Source organism: Callorhinchus milii, unplaced genomic scaffold (genome assembly GCF_018977255.1).
Source record: "Callorhinchus milii isolate IMCB2004 unplaced genomic scaffold, IMCB_Cmil_1.0 Scaffold14, whole genome shotgun sequence".
In the NCBI taxonomy this organism is placed as follows: Eukaryota; Metazoa; Chordata; class Chondrichthyes; order Chimaeriformes; family Callorhinchidae; genus Callorhinchus; species Callorhinchus milii.
In genome coordinates, this window is record NW_024704755.1 from 6,901,849 (window position 1) to 6,917,631 (window position 15,783).

Consider the following 15,783-nt stretch of genomic DNA (forward strand, 5'->3'; position numbering starts at 1 on the left):
GGGGGGAGTGGGGGGTGGGAGCGGCAGAAGGTGCGGTCGAAGAGATAAGTCTTGAGACAAGTCTTTGAAATCAGAGGGGAATGAGGTGAAGCAAAAGTGTTTCCGGGGCTGTGGCGGACGGTCGAGACCCCGAGAGACAGACGCCCTCTGACGGTGGAGTTGAACGGGGGCCGAGCTCTGAGGGTCTGTGTCCACCCGCGAGGCCCGAACCCCGGGTCCCGCTTCCCATCAGCGGCTTCTCCTTCCTCCGGTCTCCCCCCCCACACCACCCCCCCCCCGGCGGCCCTTACCCCGCGTTGAGCCTGAAGCTCAGACAACCTCTGGCGCCGGATCGCCTCCAACTCCTCGTCCGCCATCGCCGTCGCTCGCGTCGCATCCGGCGGCGCGTTTCGACCCGCGGCTCCCGGCGCAGCGCACCCCGGCGGCCACCGCGGGAACCACAGCGGCGCCCTGTCCAGCGCAGCGCAGCGCAGCGGAACGGCACCGACGGCCGAACCGCAGCTCAGCCGCGCAGCGCCCTCCAGCGGCCACCAGGCAGCACAGCAGCACAGCAGCACAGCACAGTAAAGGTTATTTTCCCCCCAAATAAAAAAAAAGAACCCATGTGGTTGGGAGTTTTTCTTGGCCACTGAGACCCACACTGAAGGCGCGCAGTCGTTTTAAACTCCAGCCCACGAAACACGCCCTTTACAAATCAATTCACGGTGCGCCTCGGGGGGGGGGGTCCCGGCGCGCGCGTCCCCTGACGCAGGCGGTGACCCCATCAACAACAACAACAACAACAACCACAACAAGATTCCATTCGTAGAGCGGCGTCCGCGCCGGGAGGACGTCCCAAGGCGCCGGGCCGTTGGGTCCGTCGCCGCGCTTTTAAGGATGTCTTATTATTGCGAAGCACTCCGCAAAGGTTGCGCAGCACGGAAACAGCCCACTCGCCCAACTCGTCCACACCCGGGTGTTTGTCTTCCACATTAAGGTCTCGCTCCTCTCTTGGACGCATCGACCGTGGCCTCCTGTAGCTCAGCGGTTCGAGCACTCGCTTTGCAAGCGAGAGACCTGAGCTCAGTTCCAGGCAGAGGGCGAAACCTCGGGCAAGTTTCCTTACTCCACACACAGAGCCTAATAATAATCCCTTCAAAACCCAAAACAATAATAAATTGGTCATTTTCAATCTACGGCTGTTTGTGGGACATTGCTGTGCGCAATTGGCTGCCGCGTTCGCCCGCAAATATACAGTCAATTCACTTTACAGTGTGTTCTGTGAAGCGCTTTGGGATGTCCTCCCGACGTGAAAAGCGCTATATCAAATGCAAGAATTATTATTATTTTTATTACATAATTCTGATTCAACCGTCACTTCAGGCAGCGAGTTCGCTCTCCTCTGTGTGAAGTGGCCTTCGCGCGACGTTGTTTCTTGTTCCTTTTGAGCTTATTTGGAAGATTTTATTAAAGCGCGTTTCTTTTTGTTGCACACTTCATTTTCGAAGCATTCAATTCTATTATTATCCATTTTTTTTCCCCTTCTTATCCAGCCTTTCTTGGCTGGGAAAATGCGTAGGCTTCAGAAAAGCACAACCTGATTTTTAATAAAGCCGTTAGTTCACGTTCAAAGTGGCTGAACATTTTTAACCCGAACGCCAGAGGGCATCACCAATACTGCTACAGATATAAAATCCATTTCCCTTGTAACTCAGGAACCAAAACTTCAGCCAAACTCCTTTTCTTCTAATAAAAAGTGCAGAGTTTCTACTCTGGCTGCTGCGAATGCTAATTTTGTAATAGATGAACATTGAATTCATTAAAATATTGTGTTGAGATTTTGGCTGATCTGCATTTCAAAGATCTGTGATGCTGAACATCTGGAAACATGAATTATTTTGTTGGAAAATACTCTGTGAACTGTTGCCAGATAGATGTTCAAGAAAATAAACCTTTAGGATAATTTGATTAATGATAGAGTATATTTCCCCAAAAAAATAACATGGTATAAAACCGAAGCACTGTTTCAGCAGCTAGATTCTACTGGTTTAGAGGGATGAACACTTTAAATTTTAAAAAGTTATACATTTGTTTTAGGAATACAGTTAATATATATTTATGAAATAATCTGAACTTTTTGAGGTTGCTCCAAAATTGCTTTTACTGGTAATTCCTGCTTTTGGAGATTGTTGTCATTGCTTTGGCGAACGAAAAATACCTGTTTTGCTCAAAAAGCACGAGAAAGGGTTGCAACTGTATTTGTGGAGTGATGTCTTTCATTATCCTCATTATCCTGTGGTTCATGTTGATGAGACAGAGGTCACCGAGAAAAACTACTGCAAAATGATTCACTTTAGATCCATTTCAGTTTGTGATAGCGCAGTGGGAAAAATATATGAAACAGGATTTTGACATGATATGATCCCAGGAGGTTTTAATGAAACAATAGTTAAAAAAATGTAAAATGTGTGCGCTCAGTTCTGATTCTCCATTGTGAATTTGTTCAAATGAAAGTAATAATTATAATAATCCTTGCATTTGATATAGCGCTTTTCACGTCTTCTCGACATCTCAAACTGCTTCACAGAATAGAATGTAAAGTGAATTGACCGTATGTTTGTGGGCGAAACGCGGCAGCCAATTGCGCACAGCAGTGTCCCACAAACAGTCGTGGATTGAAAATAACCAATATATTATTGTTTTGTTTTTTGGAGGGATTATTATTAAAATCTGCTCAGAGAGTAGTTCAGTTAAGTGAACAGAAATTGAACTCTTTCCGCTAATTATAAAACCATTGGATTAATGGTTAATAACTGAACAAATGAACCCTCTTGTTTCTCTCAGGTAGATGCTTTCCTGTTTAGATCGTACAATTTATACCTGTTATTTTCAATAGATTGTCTCTCTTGAACCTCAAAGGCATGAGGGCCAGAATATTTCTGTTTCCACATGTTCACTATTCAAAGCTAATCTCCTAGCAGCATTTTCTAGCCCTAGCAGCACAGATAGCATTGTGTTGTATGGTGTATTTGTTTATCTCAGACTGCACAGTTCCCTTTATCTTCTCAAATTATCTCAACTGGATATGTATCCAGTTATTATTCTACAAGAAGTTATTGCGGTGTGAATTGTTTCTGAGCCAGTTTTCAATTCAGTGTGTTAATTTGCCGTGAATACCGTAGGTTTTAGCCTTAACTATTCACTGACTTCCAGTAGATTCGAGAAGCATGATCCATTGGTTATAAATTCATGTTGACTACTTATTGAATTGATTGATGGCATCCCTTCTAACGTTTTCAGGTATTCTCCCCACTACAGATGTTAGGCTAACCGGCCTATATATTTAAGATTATGCCTCAGATTGCACTACTGCAGTATTAAACGCAGGTGGTGCAATTGATCTGGCCCTGTTGAGAAAATCCGTGGGCGGTCGAATAGACTGCTGAAGAGCTTGTAAGCGGAAAGTTTTACACTATTGAACAGATAGTCATGTGGATACAGATAGTCACACATGTGCAGAGCTCGCTTCAAGCCCTAGTGGGAGCCTTGACAGCAGGAAATATAAATAAGTCTGTCCACTCCAATTCACAATTAAAAATAGACATGAGATGTAATGAGCTAATAATTCTTAGGAGTCTAGCAGCTTGCAGCATCTCACATTAGATTCACCTGTAATATAAATGGGAGTACTGCCACTGACAGTTTCTAGCCTTTGGAAAGTTCAATTCTTGAGCACAAGTGCATTTCCTTTGTTGTAACAGAATTAAAAAAAATGGTAATAGTTGTTATTTTTAACTAGTGGAAGAACACAATGATTGGAAAGATTATTATTATTATTATTATTATAAGATGTTCTGAATAAAAGATTCGCCGCCCCCTCTCCCCCATCCGCCTCCCTCTCCCCCATCCGCCTCCCTCTCCCCATCCACCCCCTCCCCCATCCCCCTCCCCATCCCTCCCCATCCGCCCCCCTCTCCCCCATCCACCCCCTCCCCCATCCCCCCTCCCCCATCCGCCTCCCTCTCCCCCACTCCCCCTCCCCCATCCGCCCCCTCTCCCCATCCGCCCCCTCTCCCCACTCCCCCCCCCCTCCTCCCCCCACTCCCCCTCCCCTCCCCATCCGCCCCCTCTCCCCCATCCGCTCCCCCCACCTCCCTCTCCCCCATCCGCCCCCTCTCCCCCATCCCCCCCTCTCCCCCATCCCCCCCCTCTCCCCATCCGCCCCCTCTCCCCATCCGCCTCCCTCTCCCCCATCCGCCCCCTCTCCCCATCCACCCCCTCCCCATCCCCCCCCATCCCTCTCCCCCATCCGCCCCCCTCTCCCCATCCACCCCCTCCCCCATCCGCCCCTCCCCCATCCGCCTCCCTCTCCCCCATCCCCTCCCCCATCCGCCCCCCTCTCCCCCATCCGCCCCCTCTCCCCATCCGCCCCCCTCTCCCCCATCCGCTCCCCCCACCTCCCTCTCCCCCATCCGCCCCCTCTCCCCCATCCGCCCCCCTCTCCCCATCCGCCCCCTCTCCCCCACCCCCCCCCCTCCCAGTTCGGCCCAGTTTGTGAAGTGCTTTGAGACGTTCTCACTGTGTGAAAGGTCCCATATTAGGGGTTTTTGAAAATCTTTGAAAACATGAGAAGATATAAGAGTGGAGACAGAACAGGGTCATGGGATTAGATGCTGTGGATAAGGGAGGGTGACAAACACGTGGCAGTGGCTTCTTTTATGATTCAGAACAGTTTTTACAACATTTTCAGAATGCAAAGATTAGCCAACCATTCGGGTTTTGTATCTTGCATTGCAGGCGTTATTTTTGTAACCACATTCTGCTTTGTATCATGTGGGGGGTGCCTTTTTGTGGAAAATAATATGCTATATTTTACCAGGATATTGGTAAATGTAGATGTAGTACACTACAGTATACTGTATAACTTGACTCCACTATTGAATGGCCTTGTCTAATATGGATTTTTGAAGATTGAACTCTGGCTATCTTTTAGCCTTTCCTGATTTCCCTATCCCAAGTCTGTGAAGTCATAACCTTTTTATATCATAGTTGCTTAATTCTGTTTACAACTTGAAACCCCACCTATTTACATCTGTCGAGGCAGCGCACACATGAAATTCAACCCCTCACAACACCCTTAAGTTGGCTGTTGTGCTGACTTGGAAACCCATTTAGTAACATCTCCCAAGGAAGCCCTGATAGTAACACGAGTCGTCTGCAAGACGTGTTAAAGCAGCAAACGGCGTGTTGGCATGAAAAGACTGCCTAAATACCTTGCCGGTAAATTAAATTTATGATTTAACCTGATCAGTGAAAAATAGTTGGCTTAATGAACAGATGTTATGATGTTATATAATGTTAAGTTATGCCTGGCATATTTTGAATAATTATAGAGCTCATAAATCAGCCATCATTTATGTACGAAGGGTTGATAATATGTTACAAATCATATCTTAATTCAGGATGCACCAGGTGAGCAGCAAAACCAACAGGAGGCCAAACAGAGGTAGGAATACAGCTCCACTTGAGTCGGAGATTGCTTTTCGCATTGAAAATGTCATCTCTTTTCTAAACTGTTACCGTCCAGAGGGGTAGAAGTACATCCTCCTTGCAGGTTGCTCAGCAATGGACTTTGCTTCCTTCCCTGTGTAAAAGTGGTGCCTGACATCTGTTTCATCGTGAGCACTAGTCTGAAAAACAATCTTCCTTGAAAGCACAGTCTCTCTGGAGCTGAACTAGCTGAGAGGAGAAATGCATTAAAAACACAGGCAGAAATGGTGGAATCAAAGACAAATTTAGAGGTATAGATCTGTCCTCAACCCTGCGCACCCAAAACAAACAGGGTACGGAGGTTGCTAGCTGGACATGTACAGTCACGTGCTAGTTACCATCCTGCTTGGTCCTTGCCAAATCGGGTATAAAATGACTCAGATGTGTTACTGTGATTTAGAGCCATCAAGCTGTGATTTATAAATATTTGTTTTCCATTCACCAATTACTGTAATACTGTGTTTAACAACCGTGCAATTTTTATTTAAAAAAATTAAATTGTAAAGTTATCCCAGTTTTTAATCCCTGTGAAGAATAGCCATTGGGTCCTCTGTGTAATAGCATTTATTTTGTCGATTTTCACTGTGCAGTGTTCTGTACTCTTGCCTCCCTAATACAAACAAATCGTGATTGCAGGGAGGCAGAAATGAGGAACGGTATTCTCGCCCAGGTTTTGGAACAGTCGGCTCGCGCCAGATGTAAGTAGCCAAAACCAGACCTTGAATTTAATCAGCAGGTAACTTCTCTGCCCTTTGCATTGTTTACTGCTCCAGCTGTTCTGCCTCAAATTTTAAATTAGGTCCAAAATGCGATATTCAGAATGAGCCCCAGTTCCTCTCTGTTCGGCAAACACCTGGTGTCTGCTTCATGATCCCGGCTCGATCTGCCCTTCCCTCCTTACCTTTGACTTGCCTTATCCCAGTTTTTAATCCCGGTGCAGTGGGACGTCCTCTCGACGTGAAAGGCGCTATACAAATGTAATTTTGTATTGTATTTTCAATTGAGCTTTCTCAGAACTCAGTGCATCCTGAGTACATTAAAGCTGCACTTGCTTGCTGTTACCATCTGGTGGTGTAAATGTTCTGTCACAACTGAAAAGGGTCAGTGCTGTAACTTTTCAGTGCCAACATTTTAAATTCTGCAAATAAATTAAATATTTTAAATTACGATAACTAAATTAATTAAATCACGATATTTAAAGTAAATTAAATTTACTTTAATTTTTAAATATTTTACATGGTTCATACAAACCAAAGATTCACAGATATAATTTGGTTGAGCCTTCCTCACTGTTCAAAAAGTCATTTTAAGTTTATTTTTTTTATTTCAGTGAGTAACCTGGCCCTTGTGAAGCCTGAAAAAGCCAAATCGGTGGAGAATTACCTAATACAGATGGCAAGATATGGGCAGCTTGGTGGAAAAGTAAGGCAAAATTATTAACTTGAATTGTGTATTTATATTTTAAAAAGTATTTGATTTCACTCAAGATTGAATCTTTTATCAAACTTTATTGATGCAGAAATGGATTTGAAACATTTGAAAAACATCTGTTTCAAACATTTGAAAAGACAAAAATTCACGGAGAGGAAATGAATGTTCTACCAGTACAACGATATTCCTCTAAAATAGTTGACTTACTAATTTGTGTATTACAATGTCTATTTGTCCTAGAAGCATATTTATCCTGTGGTGATAGTGTTTTTGCACAATGCTCTGCAATTTCAAAGTATTGAGTTAGATGTTAAACTTTTGTATGTTTTCTGTAATCCTGTCTTAACCACAGGAAGGAAATAAATAGTACAAGGACCTCTTGTATTTCAAGCCAGTTGCAAATTGTAACTTACATTTGTGCCTTTTAGATTTCTGAATCGGGATTGATTGAGATCCTTCAGAAAGTCAGCCAACAAACAGAAAATAAAACTAAAGTCAAGGTACGTGCAGATGGTTTGCATTTAAAACGTTATTTTGGCTCCCCAAAGATGATTTAGTTCTCAATCACCCCTCACCTTATCGCTGAGAACCACCAGCAAATATTTTAAGTAAAATCTAAAATGTTTTATTCCTCCTTGCAACATATTCTGGCCACGGTGGTGATCAAGAACATTCTTATGAACGTGTGCTAGCTTTGTTCTCAAATCAGCCACTGGAAAGGGTGTGTGTGTGTGTGTGCGTGACATTTTTCTTTTAAAAATCCTTTTTTTTAAAAAAACATAACATTGAAGTCAAACTAAGCTGATAAGTTCTTGAAAATGTGAGATTTCAAAAGACATTGAAAGTTTAGTTTTGGTATCCTTGTGAATTTCAGTTTAACAGAAGAAAAGTAATGGATTCTGATGAAGAAGAGGACTATTGAAACCTGCCCCCGGAAGACCCTATTCCTGAAACCTTTAAGGACCGTGCTGACAAGGGTGGATGAGAGAGTGTGGATTTTTTTTTGTTTCCTGGAGGAATTCTTTGTATAGTTTTGTATGTTTGGGTGCAAAGGGGAAAGCAGTCGAAGGCTCAGTGGTTCTGAATGCTGCTTTTAATACAAGTACAAGTTCCTGGTGGGTTTGCGTGGAGCTGACTTTCTGATGGCTTTCCGAAAGACTTAAAAGCCTCGATCCTTCAACTATTTGCATCGCAGTAAGGAACTGATGCTATCAACTGGGAGACTATTGATGGCTTCTGTTAAGAACAACTAAGTAGCAGTTTTATATCATAATGCCTATTTATCCTACTGTTAATTTGCGCAGCACCATTTCTGTACATTGATGTGTTCTAGTGCAGTAACCTAGCCTCAAGCTGTTTTTATGGATTTTTTAAAATTCTGTTTTCACCAATGCACAATTTAAGCTTTCTACGGACTATGGTTTTTGTTGACAGTAAATGTTGTTGCTTAGAAGTTCCCTTTGTAATCATAGGGCCAAGAAGAGATAGTTTGTGAAAAAAAAGATTTCGATTTAATATAATACTTGTAAAGATAACCAAAATGATATTGATACGTATTTCCTTTCTGCGAGTGTACATAAAGGTAAATTCACTGTATTCGCAAAGCCTGTTTGATTGAGATAACATGAAAACCCTCACATCCAGTTAAATTATTGCTGTCTGCCTTCCATTGAATTCTAATAAATGCTCAGCTAGTTTGATGAGAAATAACAGGTCTGGATAAGCCTTTGCAGATAAAACTGAAAGCTTGGAAATCTCTACAGCGCAGCCCTTTAATCATTCTTTCAATAGTTCAATCTGAACAAACAAAATGAATTTTAAAAAGTCAGAAACAAAGATATAATAGTCAAAATGTTTTTTAAAATGTGTGCTTCTGAAGAGTGCATTGTGGTGTGCCGAGTTAAGGTGTCAATGTTATTGTGGCGTAGTGTGGTAAGCTGTGAATTTCTACCTGTGATTCCTTCTACAGTGAATTCCTGATCTCAGCCAGGATATTGTGCTAGGAGATAGAAAAGGCTTCCATGCAGGAAAGAATGAGAGGGAAAAAAATCAACAACAACTTGCATTTATATAGAGCCCCTTACACAGGCTAGCGTTCCCGATCGCTTAATCAGAGGGTGAGTCTGCCCTCATGTACCTATTAATATCTCGTCTAGTACTGTGCCTATTTACCACTCAGATTGGTAAATCTGAGGCAAGCAAAGAATAACATAAGCACAGTGTCAAGGTCAGGGAATTTACCCAGAACGAGAGAATAACCTGTCACTGCGATTTAATTATACATGAGTTTAATCTGAAATTAACTATACACAGGTAGCTAACAGAAGGTGTTAAAAATGAAAAAAAAGTTGCATTTTCAGATTCAATTGCTTGCACAAAATATGTGCACGGAAACAAATCCTTCTGGGGAAGAGAGAGAGACAGCATACATTGAACTGGCTCTGAAGAAACACACCAAGTAGGTCTGGAATAATCTATGTAATAATACAGTACCGATCATTTGTTATTCTTTTGCCTTGATCATGCAGGAGATGATATATACAAACCATATCATATCAGTAAAAGCAGCAATTACATATTACCACAGGGCAAGTAATGTATGCAATTAGAACTCCAAACAAATGGCCTGAAAGCAGTAGTCTATCAAACAGGCTAATTTATGCAAAAGGCAATTATCAATGAGATTTATAAATGTTAATACAGGCTGTTGTTGTTTGATCTGATCTGGTATTGGATAGAGAAAGTATACTGCTGTGACTAATATTTTGCAATACAGAATTAAACCCTCGCAGACCAGAAGGCAATTTTCTTTTTTTTATTCTGTTGAACACCTGGTCTGAAAACAGAGAAACATCCAGTGCAGTCCCGGCTCACAATGTCAGATAATTAACTGTGCAGCTTAAAGTGAAAGAAAAATATTTCTAAAAGGAGCAAAGGAGTAACCATTGTACTGGGAACTAGTCGAATCATATCACATTATCAACTTAATAAACATACTTTAAAATAACTCACAGGCTATATGAGGGGGTTCATCAAATCATCCAACTGTACAGTATGGAACATGCTTTGGACCAGTTTCTGATGATCCTGTCCTCACACATCCTGCTCTAAGCAGAACAACAAGGTTGACATGACCCTCAGATTGCCCCAAAGCCACCAACATAATTAGCAAATAGGGACACATTAACAAGGCAGGCTGATGCTACTGCCTTGCTAATGTGGCCCCATTTCTCCCCACTCCTGCAAAACACACCATTCTACTCGTCAACCGTAAAAATCGAAGTAGCTGTTTTTTCAGTGACAGTGGAGGCCAAAGGATTTTATTTTCCAAGTCATTTCAGAAATTTACAGGTTGTACTGATGTTTTTAATTCTGTGCGATGGTAATGATATCTGTTATCATGGTGTTCCAATTGTCCTCCCCATACTGTATTGATTTGAGGATGAGATTAGGATCCGTGAAAATGACAAATTTAGTAGAAGTGGTAGGGAACAAGATTCAGCCCATATTAGTTGCTTTAGGACTTAATCTAAAAATCAATCATCTGAAGCTGTAATCGATCAGATAGACAACCATATTAAGGAGATCAGATATATGCCTGCATTGGTTTCAGTGTGGGGGTTGGGTGGGGTGGACAAGATATTTCAAGTGTTTCAGATATTTTAACTCCATTTAATTTTTGACTAAATAAGATTTTTTTTATTATAATAATCAGGACAACCATCAGGTTGGAAATTGCTAGATGAAATTGTACATGTCTGAAATTGCAGGGAGGGATTCCTGGATGAGGAAGCCGATTTGATTGCTTGATGTTATTTGCACTGTATTACATGTACAAGTGTGCAATCTGCCACAGAGGAGCATGTATTTTGCTGCCAATAAGAGATCAGAATATGTGATTCAGATGGGTTTATTCTACTCAATTTGGAGCAGAGTGCACACACTGCTGGATTTATTCCAGAGCCATCTTGATGGTGTCAACAGAATATTACTTCCTATCACTGACTGGGCACATTAAAAATACACTGCAGCATTAAAATGCAGTTGATGTTCATTTAATTATCTTGGAAGAAAATCTATAACATTAAATCATAAGATTACGAAGCAATGGTAAATATTGCCAGTAGACTAGAAATATGTGCAGAAAACAACCCATATTGTGTTATTATAGCTGGAAGCAAACAGTTGGAATTCTGTAACAAAAGAGAGTTAATTTATTCCTATCGGGTTAAAGATTTGCCTTAATGCTTCAAAATTTTAATTAGCTGTACATTACCATTAGCAAGCCTACCAACAACATCTGTTTTAATAAATTATCGCTTGCAAACAAGAGAATTAATGAGCCGACAGAATGCCTAGGCTTCTATTTAAACATTTTTAATTAGAGGCTGATCTTTGCTATTCAGTTCCACGTAAACCTTTGAAAGTTATTTTGATAAAACAGAATAATAGCTGGTGTACTTTTCAAAGTTTCAGCACAATTGTATAATTTAAGAGAGATCCTGAGTTGCAGTAGGATTGGCTATATGGTTTCTAAATGCTGTATTTACCTGCAGTCCTGCCTCCAATGGCAGCTACAACTTTGATGGAATCGCTTCAAGATATAGCTGGTCCTTCCTCTAGAGGCACCAAGTTCCAGCTCAAGAGGTGGATTTCCTCAGTCCCTCCAGAGGCAGGAATGTTAAGACATCCTTGGAGAGCTCACTTGAACACTTGGTAACAAGGCTGAGGCCGGGCTTGTCCTGCCGGAGAAACCATCCCATCACCTGACTTGCTCGGGTGGTGGTGAAGACAGATTTCAGGTCCACAATTTGACAATTCGGGGTCTAAAAGATTGGGCTTGGCTGTGTGGACAACCCTCGTTCCCTAATTGGAACGTATTTGGTCTAATTTGGTTTATGGGGGGTGAGCAGGCCTAACCATGCTCCCAATACTAAAAAAAAGCCTTGGGCTACTCTTACCTTGGGCAACCTTTGAGTTTGGCGCTGGGTGGGCTGAATGTTAGCTTGTCTATAGAGGTCAGTGACCTCTGGTTAATAACCTTTGGCCTTCTACCTTGTAAAGTCCTTCCAATAACGTATCCTTGGAAGCTCGTTAGAAATAGCGTAAATTAGACCGCAATGTTAACCAAAAGGTTGGAAAATACTTCTTTTACCAACTGGCTATTTGTAGACACTGCTGACATGGTTCAAAAACAAGCACAGTTTGTGAATCCCAAACACCTCAAATCACTTTGAATTGAATTGCATCTGCAATATACACTTGTCTTAAATCTACCCTAACCAGAAGATTGTGTTACAATCCCATAACTCAAAGCCCACCAAGTGCCAGGAAAATAAATCAAACGCCCTAATTTTCAGAGTGCAAAGTGGAATTTTAAACTTAATAGCAGGACAGCCACCTGCTCACCTTTCGTTAAATCACGAAATGTGATCATTATAAGAATCAAAGCATGAACCTTTCGACAAAAAAAGCGAAATGATTTTGAAGTGATAGGCAATTGCTAATATTTCAGCTGCTATTAGTATCATGTTACCAGCAAACTCAAACTGACAAGGATCAGTCCAACTGGGTGGTGTGTTATGCTGCTATAATTGAAAATGAAGCTCCAGTTAGCAGATGATGCCTTTTGTCTGTTTGGGTTACAGGACACCTTTGTGGAAAATCATACGTGGTTACAGCAAGAAAAACGTGCTGGGTATTATTTAATTTTATGCTGAAATCCACACATGACATTACCATGGTCTCATTTGCTCAGGCGCATTTTTGCATACAGCACTATGTATGTGTTTCTGATGTTCAGTTGTGGAAGTCACCATAACTTGTGTTGACAAACATGTTCAGGGTTTAAATGGGAGACAGAAACCAGACTGAAGCGCATGCTGATGACTCAGTTTACCTGAGTTAAATGGGACTAAAGTGGGGATGAAAATATGGGAGAGGGGAATAGGAGGGCTGGAGGCCTTAACGGAATATAAACATTGGCACAGACTAGTTGGGCCGGTTTGTGTGCCTCAACAGTCTATGTAATTCTATGTAATATTAATAATTGCTTTACATTTAATTTAGGCTGATAAATATAATAGTCCTATAAAGTTAGGGAGAGGTGTGAGAGAATAAGAGAGGAAGAATCCCATCACAGGGCTCTGCGAAAATGAAGCTTTATCACGTCGTTGAGACATGATAGGGTACTGTATCAAATACAAGGGTTCTTACTTTCTGGTAGGAGTAAGGAAACTTACCTAAGGTTTCGACCTGCCTGGAAATCGAAGCTGGGTCCCCTCGCTTGCGATGCGGGTGCTCTAACCAATATGCTACAGGACTCCACTTATACACTTTTGTGGGTTCTATTCATGCACTTGTGTAATAATGCTCACCCAACTGTGTCTGTTGCAACAGAAAAAAAATCTTCAAAGGAACATGTGCTCAAACATAGCACATGAGCCCTCAGGAGCTCTGGCAAGGTGAGAGCACTTGCATACGTGCTTACCAACTTCATCTTTGATGATAAACTGTGTGAACATATGACAGGTGTTTACACTGAATCATCCTGAAGAAGGGGATTATGGATGTTGACATTATTTGCAGTCTTGGCAGAGTTGGGTCACCTTGTTCTTATGCAGCGCTTGATACATGTAATAATTTGGGGTGGTTGCCCTCTGACAGACTGACATTAACGTTAGTAACATGTGGCAGATGACAGGCAACAATCAGATTTCTTCGTTTTTTATGGTAAAATGCATCCAGTGACTCTCCTGTGGAAGAGTTGGCCAAAAATCCCCTTTGTGGGACATTGCTGTAGACAAGCTGGCTATCGTGTTTGCCCACAAAATATGCATAGTCACAGCACTTTACAGTATATCTTGTGAAATGCTTTGACACGTCTCAAAATGTGTAAGTTGCTATATCAAATGCAGGATTATTATTATTATTAGTTTGTCGCATTGGTCATCACTTGCAAAAAGTGAACTCTGGGAATCTAAAATAATATCTGAAAAGGCTGGAAATGCACAACAGAGCAATCAGCATCTGAAAGACAATGACGGGTTAATATTTTTGGGTGTGACTCTTTATCACAACTTTCCTTTTATACTTTTTTTGTAGTTTTTTTTTATATATCTTTTGTTGTCAGGTTTGGCGATTTGGAGCTGGAAGAATGAAATTACAACAGCTTCTGCCACCTGCTAAAGAGAGAACGGCATTAATTAAAAGAACACGGTCATTGAAATCTATACATTAGCATGCTACCCAGTACACAGGCATCAATAAATCCATCTTCTGCATAACTTTTGTCGCTTTGCAGAGTCGTGAAGATAAAGCAGTCATGGAAGCTGTCAGGGAAACTGGCACTTCATCGATGATGATATTTATGTCATCATATTCCACTTTCATGTTAGTACAATGAAATCTTTCTTGTTACATTGAAAGCCGCCATTCTCAGAAAGGGAAGGGATGAGAGCTCGATTCTCCTTTGCTGGAATGGAGATATTACAAAACTGACATATCGAGACGTGCTTTCTTGAGCAATTAAATGGCAACTGATTTTTTTTTTTACAAGATCAATTCAGATAAAGAAGGCCTTTTGACCCACCTGATCTCATCCTTCAAGAACATTGACCGCTACCAATCCCCATCACAGTGTCAAGCTGCTTCTTAAATGAGTCCAGTGACCTGGCCTCAACCACTCTTCCTGGATATCTGTTCCAGTCATTAATTATCCTCTGGATAAAGAAAAACTTCCTGATATTTGTCCTGAAATTGACCTTCACAGCTCTAAACCTATGGTCCTGTAGTTCGACTGCTTTGGGGGCATCCTAAAGTATTGTTCTGGATTTATTTTTTCAGTCCCATTTAACATTTTATACACGTGTAAAATGTCTTCTCTGAAACGTCTTCTCTCAAGACTGAAGAGCCTGAGCTTGTTTAATCATTGCTTACAGCTCATTCCTCTAACACTGGGGATTATCCGTTTTGCTCTTCTCTCCATTGCCTCTAAGGCCTGGTGTAGTGATTAGAACTCTACGCAGTGCTCCAGATAAATAAAAGATTGAGAGCAGATAAATCATAAATTAGCATTCCTTTTTGCAACATATCAACATAAACTGTTTTGTCACATTAAGTTAATAAATGGTATGGTATAGCACAAATGATCCCAGAACAAAATAAATGCATAATGAGAACAAGGCAATTTGATAAATACTAAATTAAATGCGAAATTGCTGTTATTTTGGAGAGAGAGAAAGCCTGTAGAGTTGAGTGAAGGGATGATTCCATGCAGGAAACATTCAGTTTATCAGTGCAATGATATGTTTGCAACATGGATAATATCATCACACATAAATGAAGCCAACAAATGAAGTGCTCATCAACCTACTTTTTTTTCTGGGGGCAACAACATCACTTCAGATGCTGTCAGTATCAACTTAATTTGTGTCACAGGAAGCATTATAAAATGTTTCCCTGTGCGTGTACATCTCTGTGCCCATCTTCATTTCCTTCATCATTAACTGCGTTTCATAACCTGAAATCAAAAGTGAAAAGTAAACAGCTATGAAGGATACTCAAAGGTCTATTAAGTATTGGTTACTTAAGTGTTAACAAAATGTCACATTTACTTTTAATACTAAATAATTGGACAACAGATGTTTCATTATTATAGTTATATTTATGGCCAGCTGCCTTGTCTGTATACCGCTTCTCACTATTCTGTTATATTCTAACCTCTGCTTGGGAAATGTATGCGATGGTGTTCAAATTCAAAATAAGCTGAGTCTGTTTGTACGCAAGTAATTGACTGCACTTCTCAGTGGCAGTTGCAGTGAT

General features: G+C 41.4%; 1 protein-coding gene across 1 annotated transcript; it reads left to right on the forward strand.

The window, feature by feature from the left end:
- Window positions 1-5,441: 5,441 nt before the first annotated feature.
- pdcd5 (programmed cell death 5) lies at window positions 5,442-8,012 on the forward strand (the record flags this gene model as incomplete). The annotated part of the gene is given in 5 exon segments (XM_007889376.2): window positions 5,442-5,485; window positions 6,166-6,227; window positions 6,860-6,951; window positions 7,389-7,460; window positions 7,835-8,012. Coding segments are annotated over 5 exon segments (318 nt in total), but the record flags the coding sequence as incomplete, so codon positions are not given.
- Between the last annotated feature and the right edge of the window lie 7,771 nt (window positions 8,013-15,783).